The sequence below is a fragment of the Pan paniscus genome, chromosome 21, assembly GCF_029289425.2.
Source record: "Pan paniscus chromosome 21, NHGRI_mPanPan1-v2.0_pri, whole genome shotgun sequence".
Taxonomy (NCBI): domain Eukaryota; kingdom Metazoa; phylum Chordata; class Mammalia; order Primates; family Hominidae; genus Pan; species Pan paniscus.
In genome coordinates, this window is record NC_073270.2 from 24451213 (window position 1) to 24464064 (window position 12852).

Consider the following 12852-nt stretch of genomic DNA (forward strand, 5'->3'; position numbering starts at 1 on the left):
CCTGCTGAGGATCAGGAAAGGCATGTGAACCACCCTTCAAGAGCAGAGGCCACAAGACCAGGGGAGCCCAACACCATGTCTGAGCTCATCCAGGCACATGAGGTGCCTGAGAGGAGATAGTCATTGCACCTCTGGCCACGTGGGTTATTGGCCGTGATCCCTGAGACAGCAGCTCAGATGTACCACTTGTGCCACCTGGAGCTGGCTCAGGAGTCCATCTACCCAGATCCTACTTGTCTGCCCTGGTGAGAATAACTCCATCAAACACCCAGCCCCTTTTATCGAGAACTACAGCACACAAAGTTTCTTAAAATGCTGATGTTTAATGATCTACACTACATGATTAGGCTCAAGATGTGTGGATTTTCTAAAACACTGATCTGAGATCTCAAACACATGCAAAATAGGATAACAAACAAGTCCAAAGCTGCTCAGCCACTGAAGAGTCCTCAGAAGAGAAGTGCTGATGTCCACGGAATGTGGGAGCAGCACATGGACAAGCCTGTGAGTGGGTTTCACTCAGTGGAATCCCTCCAAGCAGGTCTTGTTCAGGAGGCTGAACTGAGTCATCCAGGGCCTGGTGCTGATGGTGAAGAAGCAGGTTAAAGTCTGAGAGAACAAGCACAGGAAGGGACAGTGGGTGAGGGAGGCTCAGGAAGCTCATGGCTCAAGCTCTGAACAATGGCTTCCTCTCCACATTGCCCTTTCCCAGGTCAAGCAGTGGGAAGACGGGGCCTCTGGCTATCATGTGCTGCCCCCAAGCCTGAGTCCTGGGCTGTTCTGGAGATTTGAGCTGAACTGCAACTCTTTTCTGACCCAGGGGCGCCTGTGCAATGTTCCCCACTCCCTAGCAGTGGCCCTCAGGGGAACCCCGGGCTGTCCTGGTGTGATCCCTGCACCCAAGAGCAGCAGGAGAATGCATTGTCCCAGTGGAAGCAGTTCCCAGATTTAAGCAATCAGCTACCTATTTTTTAATATTACAATAAGGGTGTTGATTAAGCTTAGGAAGAGTTTTCCCAGAGCCAGGCTTTACTTGGAGCTTGTCCCCTAGAGCAGGTGCTGCAGCTCAGCTCAGGGCCTGGGAGGGAGGGTAGTGGGGCTCCTTCTCAGCCTCTACCACTTTTGGGTCTAGGGGAGGGTAGGGAAACCCTGAGAACTGCATCCACAGACAGAGGTGATGTCAGATCCCAGGTTCTTCCAGAAGGCAGGGGAGGAAGACCAGAGAGGGGACCACTTCTTACTGGACCCAGGAGAGTGGGACCCCAGGGGGAAAGAGCAGTCTGAAGGCCATGTGCCCTGGGTGCAGGCAGCTGCAGTGGCATGACAGGGCAGAGTTGATAAACTCAGATTGGCCAGGAGCCTGCAAGTGGACCCCTAGCTGCCTGCCCCTCTGCGCTCCCCACTAAGGCACAAGCAGGGCAGCCTGGTAGAGGCTGCTGCAGGCTCACTCCTCTAAGTCTCTTTGTCAGTTGCACCTGTGCCCACACCACACCCCATGTGGCATCCACAGCTGTATCCAGGTGGGAAGCTGGTGTCCTGTCTTACATTGTTCAGCTCTGTGCTTTCTTGGAAAGGGCAGTTGTCAATGTCGTCTTCAAATTTCCCACACCTAGTTCTCCCCAGCAGTAGCTCCATTGAGAATACAGTCTTGGACTCCACCTATTGCACACAGAGAGATTAATGTGAACACGCCCTCTTTGTTGCCCCTAAGTAGCTGCTGGTGAAGATGTCATTTGTGTAGGAGAAGTCCCAACATTCTTCTCCATTAGGGAGCTTGCCCATGGGCCTGGCATCAGGAGATCTTCTTTAGATTGGGCAGTTAAGAGCAAAAAGTGGATGGGCATGGTGGCCCCAGGGCAGACACCCATGAATGTATCCCTATTTCCAGATGCACTTCCCACTCTCCCATGGTGAGACCCCAGTTTCACTCTCAGTCAGTGTCTGAACCTGCAGCTGCATTTCCAGAGGATGGCGCTATGTGCCTGGGGAGGGGTTTGGCTCTCCAAGAGCTTTCAGGGTAACCTCAGCCCTGTGACAGAGGGAGCCTCATCTAGGGCATGTTGTCAAACCTTCCACCTGACCTGAGAAAAAAAAAATGCAAGAATGCCACCCAGCACTCCCACTACACACAGGCATACATCCTTGGGACAATGGCTTCAAGGAACACCATCTGGGGCCGGGTGTGGTGGCTCACACCTGTAATCCCAGCACTTTTGGAGGCTGGGGTGGGTGAATAATGAGGTCGGGAGTTCGAGACCAGCCTGGCCAACATGGTGAAAACCCGTCTCTACTAAAAATACAAAAGTTAGCTGGGCATGGTGGCAGGTACTTGTAATCCCAGCTACTCGGGAGGGAGGCTGAGGCAGGAGAATTGTTTGAACCCGGGAGGCAGAGGTTGCAGGGAGCTGAGATTGTGCCATTGCACTCCAGCCTGGTTGACAGGGTGAGACTCCATATCAAAAGAAAGAAAGAAAGAAAGAAACACCATCTGCCCTATTGCAAAGTGCACCTTGCTATTCTCACTCCATTCAGTTTCACTTCATTCCATCTCCCTTCTCCCTATCCGTCCATTTCCCCAACTCCAAAACTGACTCTGGAATTGTCACATCCAGGAACCCACGTGGCAGGCTCCAGCCCAGAGAGCAGGGGTCAGAGAACCAGCCAGGGCCTTGCACAGGGTCTTTCCAGAGGCTTAAGCTCTGTGCAGGGTTGGGGTCCTTTTGCTCTTCTTGCAAGGTTTCAGTAATGAGGTAGGAAGAGCATTTTTGCCTCTCTACCCAACTAGAAGTCCTCAACTTAGCTGGGTGCAGTGGCTCATGCCTGTAATCCCCGCACTTTGGGAGGCCGAGGTGGGCAGATCATGAGGTCAGGAGTTCAAGACCAGCCTGGCCAACATAGTGAAACCCTGTCTCTACTAAAAATACAAAAAATTAACCAGGCGTCTGGCGGGTGCCTGTAATCCCAGTTATTTGGGAGGCTGAGGCAGGAAAATCACTTGAACCCGGGAGGCGGATCTTGCAGTGAGCGGAGATGACGCCACTGTACTCTAGCCTGGGTGACAGAGCAAGATTCCATCTCAAAAAAAAAAAGTCCTCAACTTGGTGACTATTTGCATTGTTCATGCCTGCAGCACAGATGAACTGTGCATTCCTGATTGCATTCTGTAGTGACTTCATTAAAAGGAGAACATTTAGGATTACGACCTGTGGTCTGAGGAAGAGTGTAAAACAGTCTTCAGTTTATTAAGTGCAGACACACCAAGGAGCTCAGAGAAGGTGGAAATCAGCAAAGAGGAACTGACCACCCAGAGGTCTTTTGGGACTGGCGGGGGTTTCTTATTGCTCCTGAACCCTTACTGTTCTCTTTTTTAATTTTCATTTTTTAAATTATCTCTTTTTTATTATATTTTTTGGAAGTATTTCTCAATTTCTCTCTATTCACATTTTCTGTTCAGCCCTTTTCCTTATTCCGTATCTTCATTTTCTTGGTAGTCCTCATTTTGAAGTCATTCTTCAGTTAAATAATGTCATAAAAAGATGGAGATTAAACAATATGTTTTTCATGAGAGTCGATTAGGATCAAATTATTTGAAATTTCTAACTTAGATGTTTTCAAAATCAAAAACTAACTAAACTACCTTGTATTTTCTTAAGTATGGACTACAACTGGTGAACAAGACTCTTCAATAAGACCCCCTGCCCCCACCCCACTCCCATTTTTCACTGAGCAGCACATGCCAGATGCCAGGGCAGGAGGGTACGTGGTCGCCAACCTGCTCCTTCCAGGAATTCAAGATGTGCACCAGTCTGTAGGCATAGTAGTCCTTGCTCTGTTGGTTGAATGTGTGGACAGCAAACTCCACTGTGGCAGGGAGGTAACGAGCCATGACATTGTGTTCGTCAAGTCCCTTTGCTCGTGGAAATGCCAGGCATAGATCAGCAGGATCTGGGAGCCTAAGAGAAGCAGCAGCAGCGCCCAGGGCAGACCTCCCTTCCACGGCAGGCCCAGCATGGTGCTGACTGTAGGCACCGCTGACTTTGCTCTTCCCAGCCCCTGTGCCCACAGAAGTTAACTGAGCACAGACCCAGCCCTTAATCTTATCTGCTCAGACAGCCCTGTGGGACAAACTTGTCTCACCCCACACTGGCGACAGGCACTCCTACAGGACAGGAAGGACAGGATCCTGGATTAAAGGGAGGCAGCTCTGGATGCGGAGTCACTCATCTGCCATCCTTCTGCCCTATACTCTCTAGGCCAGCGCAAGCCACAGGCAGGAGGGGAGCTACCCTCTGCCACTAGCTTTGAAGGCTGCTCCTTCAGAACCCACAGGTTCTGGTTGTCCTCAGGTGCTTGGTGTCCTTGGATGATTCTGTGCCTTCGCCTCCCCCAGCGAACTGAGATAAGACCTGGGGACATCTCGACTCTCACTCTCCTCTCCTTCACCCCGTCAAAGAGAGGATCTCCATTGTTCAGAAAAATAACTAAGATATCAGTTTGTTCTTCTGTTGTATAATACCTCAACAGTTGTACTCTGTGAACCAAGGGAAAAAATGAAAAAAATAAATGGCAATTTTTATCAACCATTTTGACCTGGGATGGACAATGAGTATTGTGAGAAAAGGGCAGGAAAGACAGAGACCCAAGTCCTGAGGCCCCAGCCTGGTCATGCCCAGCCCAGCCCTGCTTGCATTTCTAAACCTTGTCAGCCCTGGTTCCAGCTGAGCCAGAGCCAAGGTTTCTACAGGGCCCACCGCCCTACATCTGCAGCCCCACCACACACACTCATGTTTTATTAGACTGGAATATCATTCTAGACCAAATTTTTAAACACTTCCCTGGGAGATCACATGTTTCTGCCTCAGTGAGATAGAGGTTGGACCATTCTTCTGCACCTTGATCATTTTTGTCTCCATCTGACCATCCTTCTTGGTGTTCTAGAGTGAGCTATTTTGCCAGCACTTAGGTGATACTAGGTGGTTACTTTTAAATCAACTTCCTGGCAATAACTAACCTGAAAGAGGAAATAATACTATTTTGTTGCTGTAAGAATGAACATTAAATAGTGCGGGACAGGTGAAGTATGCAAAAGTGAGAGCTTTGAGTTTGGCTGAGAAGACTATGGTGCTGCAATATAGGCAAGAACCTAGCTAGCATTGTTGCCAGATAACAGAATAGAAAGTTCAGTCCCAAGTCAGGGAGACTGATTCTACAAGAACTGTTCTGACTGTGTCCCCTACCATGTTCCCAGATCACAGCAGGGCCAGGCCTGGGAAGAGCATCACTGCATCTGTCCACACTAGCACAGCACTGGCCAGGTCAAGACAGCTGCAGGTGAAGAGAGTCATGCTGCCTGACCCAACACTGGGGTGGTCCCGAGTGTCTCCTCACAGGAGACTTCACCCATCACAGACAGAAGAAAGTAGCTAGTGTGTGGGGAGCTGCTGCCCAGGAGCCATGTGCATCTTGATCTTCTGCCTTGACTCCAGGAAGTGGGTGACACAGAGTAGCTGAAACCTGTGTCCTGATTAGTAATGATAACAGGTGAAATCTGGCCCAATTGCGTTGTTTCATGGTTTTTTTTTTTTTTTTTTTGATGGAGTCTCTGTTGCCCAGGCTTGAGTGCGGTGGTGTGATCTTGGCTCACTGCTGCAACCTCCGCCTCCCAGGTTCAAGAGATTCTCCTGCCTCAGTCTCCTGAGTAGCTGAGATTACAGGCGTGTTGCACCATGCCCGGCTAATTCTTTGTATTTTTAGTAGAGATGGGGTTTTGCCATGTAGGCCAAGCTGGTCTCGAACTCTCCTGGCCTCAAGTGGTCCTCCCACCTCAGCCTCCTAATGTGCTGGGATTACAGGCATGAGCTACTGTGTCCAGCCCCTATTGCACTGTTGAAATGTCACTGGTCTTCTGGATCACACCCAGCTGACCCATTCTTCTCATATTTATTTAACCTTGGCAAACAAACAGCTCAACCACACAACTATTTGCAAAATTATTTGTGAGATCTACTGGGTTGTGAAAGATTTTCACATGAGAAAGATTTTCAATCAAACACAACTCACAAGTCAAGGGATCCATGACACAAGATTCACACTTTCCTTTTCACTTGGCAAAGTCTTGCTTATAATTGTGAAGCAGAAGCCAGCACTGCAGGATTCCTTACCACTGCATGAGTTACACAAGAATGAAAACTTCTCATGGGTTCCCTAAAAACTGAGATTGGAAAATGACATAATAACAACAAAAATAATGGTGCAAATTGACATAGTTATATCTCATAGATGTGTCTTAGGTCTTTTCAAAAACAAGAGATAGGTCAAGAAAGACCTGAGGTGACCCTGAGCTTGCATCTCTGCCTGACTTCCAATCTCAGCACAAGCAAGGAACCTTGGCTAGGACAGAGGTGTGAGTGGCCTATGCATTGAAGGTGTGCCCCAATACACACACCAAGTGGGCTAGTTTTGGAAGGGTGTTGTTGTTGTTGTTACAGTTGTTTAGTGACTTTGACCACATGTAACAAGTAACACACTCTTCACAGAAATAGTTTAGAAAAGTCACTAAACAAAGACACAACTACAATCCACAGCAAGCAACAACAAATCTTAGGGAGAAAGCAGACTCAGACTCCTGGAGTTAACACAATTTAACATTTAAATAACCAGTTTTCCAAAAAAAATTATAAGGCATACAAAGGGACCTGAAAGTAAGTCCCATTTACAGTTTTCTTTGTGGTGCAATGCCTTTTCAGCTTGATGTAATCCTGTTTGTTTATTTTTGTTTTTGTTGCCATGATTTTGAGTTCTTACCTAAAAAGTCTGCCCACACCAATGTCCTGAAATGTTTTCCCAATACTTCTAGAAGTTTCATAGTTTCAGGTCTTAAATTTAAGCGTTTAATCAATTTTTGTTTTTTTTATATATATACTGTTTTATATATATAGTGTTTTATATATATAGTGATTTTTTTTAATGTATATATAGTGAGAGGTAGTGGTCTAGCTTCACTTTTCTGCATTATGATCATCCAGTTTTTCCAGCAGCATTTATTGAAGAGACTGTTCCTTTTCCAATGGGTTTTCTTGGCGTCTTTGTTGAAAATGAGGTGGCTGTGAACATGTGGATTTATTTTTGGGTTCTCCATTCTGTTCCATTGGTGTATGTGTCTGTTTTTATGCCAGTGCCATGCTGTTCGGTTACTGTATCATTGTACTACAATTTGAAGTCAGGTATATTTTGATGTCCCCTGCCTTGTTATTTTTGCTAAGGATTTCCCTGGCTATTTGAGGTCTTTTGTGGTATTATAGATATTTTCGGATATTTTTGTCCTTTTCTGTGAAGAATGTCATTGACATTTTGAATAAGGATTGCATTGAAATTGTAGATAGCTTTGGTTAGTATTGACATTTTCACAACATTAATTCTTCCAATTTATGAGCATAAATATCTTTCCAGTTTTTAATTTCCTCTTCCGTTTATTTCATTAATGCTTTATAGGTTTTTTTGTAGACATCTTTTACTTCTTGAGGTAAATTTATTTCTAATTATTTTATATTTTTGTAGCTACTGTAAATTTGATTGCATTCTTGATTTCTTTTTCAGTTTGTTCACTGTTGGTGTATGTTAGTGCTACTGATCTTTGTACATTGATTTTGTGTTTTCAACTTAACTGAATTCATTTAGCAGTTTTAATAGTTTTTTGATGAAGTCTTTAGCTTTTCCCAAATATCATAACATGTCATCTGTGAACAAGGATAATTTAACTTCTTCCTTTCCAATGTGGATGCCCATTATTTCTTTCTCTTGCCTAGTTGCTCTGGTCGGGACTTCGAGTACTACATTGAATAAAAGTGGTGGAAGTCTTGTTCCAGATATTAAAGGAAAGAAATATATAACAAACCCACAGCCTTTATTTTGGCCTTCATTTTGAGGTGTGTTCCTTTAAGCCTGTTGTGTTGAGAGCTTTTATCATGAAAAGATGTATGATTTTTGTCTAATGCTTTTTCAGCATCTATTGAAATGACCATATGGTTTTTGTCTTTGATTTTGTTAATGTGATGTGTCATATTTACTAATTTGCATATGTTGACCCATCCTTGCATCCCTGGAGTGGATCCCATTTGGTGATGGTGAATGATTTTTTTTACGTGTTGTTGTATGTTCATTTGCTAGTACTTTGTTGAGGATTTTTTTTTTTTTTTTTTTTTTTTTTTGCTCCTATGTTCACCAGGGGTATTGGCCTGTAGGTTTTTATTGTTCTTATTGTACCCTGAACTGGTTTTGGCGTCAGAGTAATGTTGGCTTTGTAGAATGAGTTTGAAAGTATTCTGTTCTTTTTTATTTTCTGAAATAGTTTGAATAGAATTGATAGTACTTCTTTACATGTTTGGTAGAATTCGGCAGTGAAGCTATTAGGACCTAGGCTTTCTTTGATGGGAGACTTTTTAGTACTGCTTTGATCTTGTTACTCATTGCTGATCTGTTTAGGTTTTCTGTTTTTTCTTGGTTCTTCTTGGTATGTTATATGTATCCAGGAATGTATTCACTTCCCCTAGGTTTTTTGCCATATATTTGTTCCTAATAGTCTCTAACAATCCTTTACATTTTTGTATTATCAATTGTTATGTCTCTGTTTTTGTTTCTGATTATATTTTTTTGAGCATTCTCTCTTTTTTCCTTACTCTAGATAAAGGTTTGCTGATTTTATCTTTTCAAAAGAATAACTTATTGTTTTGTTAATCTTTTATATTTTTTAAATTCTCAATTCTGATATTTGTTACTTCTTTCCTTCTACTAATTTTGGATTTGGTTTATTTCTGCTTTTCTAATTTCTTGAGCTGCATTATTAGGTTGAAATATTTGAAATCTTAATACATTTTTGGTATAGGCATTTATTGTTATAAACTTGCCTCTTAGAACTCCCTTAGCTGTAGATTTTGATATGTTGTGTTTCCATTTTCATTTGTTTTAAGTAATTTTTAAACTTCTGTATTAATTTCTTTATTGATCAATGATCCTTTAGAAATGTTGCTTAACTTCCATGTGTTTATATAATTTCCAAAGTTCCTCTTGTTATTGATTTCTAGTTTTATTCCATTGTGGTCAGAAAAGGCACTTGATATGATTTCAACTTTTTGAAATTTATTGAGATTTTTTTTGAGGCCTAACATATGGCCTATCCTGGAGAATGTTTCATGTGCTGATAAGAATGTGTATTCTGTAGCAGTTGGATTAAATGTTCTCTAAATATCAATTAGGTCTACTTGGTACTCTAGAGTGTCTTTTAACTTTGAATATTTTTGTTGATTCTGTCTGGCTCATCTTTCTGATTTTTTCTGGCTCATCTTTCATCTTACCGAAAGGGGTATTAAAGTTCTCTACTATTATTTTATTGTAGTCTATCTCTGTGGCTTTATATCTATTAATGTTTGCATTATATGCTTGGGATATCCAATGCTAAAAGCATAGATATTTATAGTTGTTATTCCTTTTGTTGAATTCACCCCTTTATCTTTATATAGTAAACTCCTTTTTCTCTTTTTTACAGTCTTTGACTTAAAATATATTTTATCTTGTGTAAGCTTAGCTACTTCTGCTCTTTTTTTTTTTTTTTTTTTTTTTTGAGATGGAGTCTCACTCTGTCGCCCAGGCTGGAGTGCAGTGGAGCAATCTTAGCTCACTGCAAACTCTGCCTCCCAGGTTCATGCCATTCTCCTGCCTCAGCCTCCTGAGTAGCTGGGACTACAGGCACTGCCACCACACCTGGCTATTTTTTTGTATTTCTAGTAGAGACGGGGTTTCACCATGTTATCCGGGATGGTCTTGATCTCCTGACCTCATGATCCACCCACCTCAGCCTCCCAAAGTGCTGGGATTACGGGTGTGAGCCACCATGCCCAGCCCTACTTCTGCTCTTTTTATGGTTTTCATTTGTGTGGAAGATCTTTTTCCATCCCTTCACTTTCAGACTGTGTCCTTACAGGTGAAATGAGTTTCTTGTAGGCAACATATAGTTGGGTCTTTATCCTTTATCCATTCAGTCACTCTATATCTTTTAGTTGAATAATTTAGTCCACTTACATTTAAGGTTATTATTGACAGGTAAGGACTTACTGCTGCAAATTTATTATGTGTTTTCCATTGTTTTGTAACTCCTCTCTTTCGTTCGTTCTTACTGTATTCACTTGTGGTTAAGTAATTTCCTCTGGTAGTATCTTTTCATTTGTTGCTTTTTATTCTTAGTGTATCTATTATAGGTTTCTGCTTTGTGGTTACCTTGAGGATTCCAAAAGATTCTCTTATACATATAACAAGTTACTTTAAACAGATGAGAACTTAACTTTGATCACAAAGAAAAGAAAAGAAACAAAGGAAAGACTAAAAACTCTACAATTTAACTCCATCAACTCCCCGTTTTGACTTTTTGTTGTCTTAATTTATATCTTTTTTATTGCCTATCTCTTAACAGGTTGCTGTAATAATTTTTGATAGATTTATCTTTTTTTTTCTTCATACCAGATATATGAGTAGATTACTCAGCACAATTACAGTATTAAAATACTCTGAATTGTCTATATACTTACTTTTACCAGTGAGTTTTATATCTCCAATAGCTTTCTTTTTGCATGTTATCATCCTTTCTCTTCAGATCAAATACATCAATTTAGCATTTCTTTTAAGATGGGTCTAATGGTTAAGGATTTTCTCAACTTTTGTTTGGGAAATGCTTTATCTCTTCTTCATGTTTGAAGGAAATATTTGCTGATTACAGTATTTTTATTTGGCAGTTATTTCCCTTCGGCCCTTTGAATATGTAATCCCACTTCCTCCTGGCCTGTATGGTTTTTGCTGAGAAGTCTGTTGCCAGACAAATTGGAGCTCCTTTATGGTTTTTTTTTCCTTTCTTCTTTTATTTTGCTGTTTCTGGAATCCTCTCTTTGTCCTTGACATTTGAGTATTTGATTATTATATGCTTTGAGATGTGTCATTTGGGTCAAATCTGTTTGGTGATCTGACCTTCTTTAACCTGGATATTTATCTTTCCCTTGATTTGGAAAAATGTCTGTTATTATTTCTTGTTTTAAAAATTTTATTTCAACAGTTTTCGGGGAACAGGTGGTTTTGGCTTACATGGATAAGTTCTTTATTGGTGATTTCTGAGATGTTGCTGTACCCATCACCCAAGCAGTGTACCCTGTACCCAATGTGTAGTCTTTTATCCTTCACCCTCCTCTCACCCTTCCCCCAACTTCCCAAAGTCCCTTATATTATTCTTATGCCTTTGCATCCTCATAGCTTAGCTCCCACTTATAAATGAGAACATGTGATACTTGGTTTTCCGTTCCTGAGTTACTTAACTTAGAATAACAGTCTCCAATTTTATGCAGGTTGCTGCAAATACCATTATTTCATTCCTTTTTATGGCTGAGTAGTAATCCAAGGTCTATATATACCACATTTTCTTTTTCCACTAATTGGCTGATGGACATTTAGGCTTCTTAGATATTTTTTGCAATTGTGAATTGTGCTGCTACAAACATGCATATGCAAGTCTCTTTTTCATATAATGACTTCCTTTCCTCTGTGTTGACACTCAGGAGTGGAATTGCTGGATCAAATGGTAGTTCTACTTTTAGCTCTTTAAGAAATCTTCATACTGTTTTTCATAGTAGTTTTACTAGTTTACATTCTAACCAGCAGTGTAAAGGTGGTCCCTTTTCACTGCATCCATGCCAACATCTATTTTTTTTTATTTTTTAATTTTGCCCATCCTTGCAGATGTAAGGTGGTATCATATTGTAGTTTTGATTTGCATTTCTCTGATAATTAGTGATATTGAGCATTTTTTTCATATATTTATTGGCCATTTGTATATCTTCTTTTGAGAATTGTCTATTCATGTCCTTTGACCACTTTTTGATGGGGTTTTTTGCTTTTCTCTTGCTGATTTGTTTGAGTTCTTCATAGATTCTGGATATTAGTTCTTTATCAGATGCACAGTTTGTGAACATTTTCTCCCAGTCTGTGGGTTTTCTATTTATTCTGTTAATTATTTCTTTTGCTGTGCAGAAGCTTGTTAGTTTAATTTAGTTTAATTAGGTCCCATCTATTTATTTTTGTTTCTGTTGCATTTGCATTTAGGTTCTTGGTCATGAACTCTTTGCCTAAGCCAATGTCTAGAAGAATTTTTCCAGTGTTATCTTCTGGAATTTTTATGGTTTCAAGTCTTAGATTTCAGTCTTTGAACTATCTAGAGTTGATTTTTGTATAAGGTGAGAGATGAGGATCCTGTTTCATTCTTCTACATGTGGCTTGCCAATTATCCCAGCACCATTTCCTGAATAGGGTGTACTTTCTCTACTTTATATATATTTTGTATATATAAAGTATAAACCTTTGTCAAAAATTAGTTGGCTGTAAGTATTTGGCTTTATTTCTGAGTTCACTATTCACTTCCATTGGTCTACGTGCCTATTTTTATATGAGTACCATGCCATTTTGGTAACTATAGCCTTGTAGTATAACTTGAAGTTGGGTAATGTGATGCTGCCAGATTCTTTCTTTTTGCTTAGTCTTGCTTTGGCTATGTGGCCTCTTTTTTGGTTCCATATGCATGTTACAATTTTTTTTGTAGTTCTATGAAGAATGATGATGGTGTTTTGGTGGGAACTACATTGAATCCGTAGATTGCTTTTAACAGTATGATCATTTTCATAATATTGATTCTACCCTTCCATGAGCATGGGATGTGTTTCCACTTGTCTGTGTCATCAATGATTTCTTTCAGTAGTGTTTTGCATTTTTTCTTGTAGAGATCTTTCACTTCCTTGGCTAGGTATATTCGTAAGTATTTTATAT

At 41.2% G+C, this 12852-nt stretch overlaps 1 protein-coding gene across 1 annotated transcript; it reads right to left on the reverse strand.

The window, feature by feature from the left end:
- Positions 1-309: 309 nt before the first annotated feature.
- Positions 310-4116, reverse strand: LOC100994805 (cystatin-9-like). Its single transcript, XM_003829366.7, is given in 4 exon segments — positions 310-609; positions 1546-1659; positions 3773-3903; positions 3906-4116. Coding segments are annotated over 4 exon segments (441 nt in total). The 5' UTR covers positions 4012-4116; the 3' UTR covers positions 310-519.
- Between the last annotated feature and the right edge of the window lie 8736 nt (positions 4117-12852).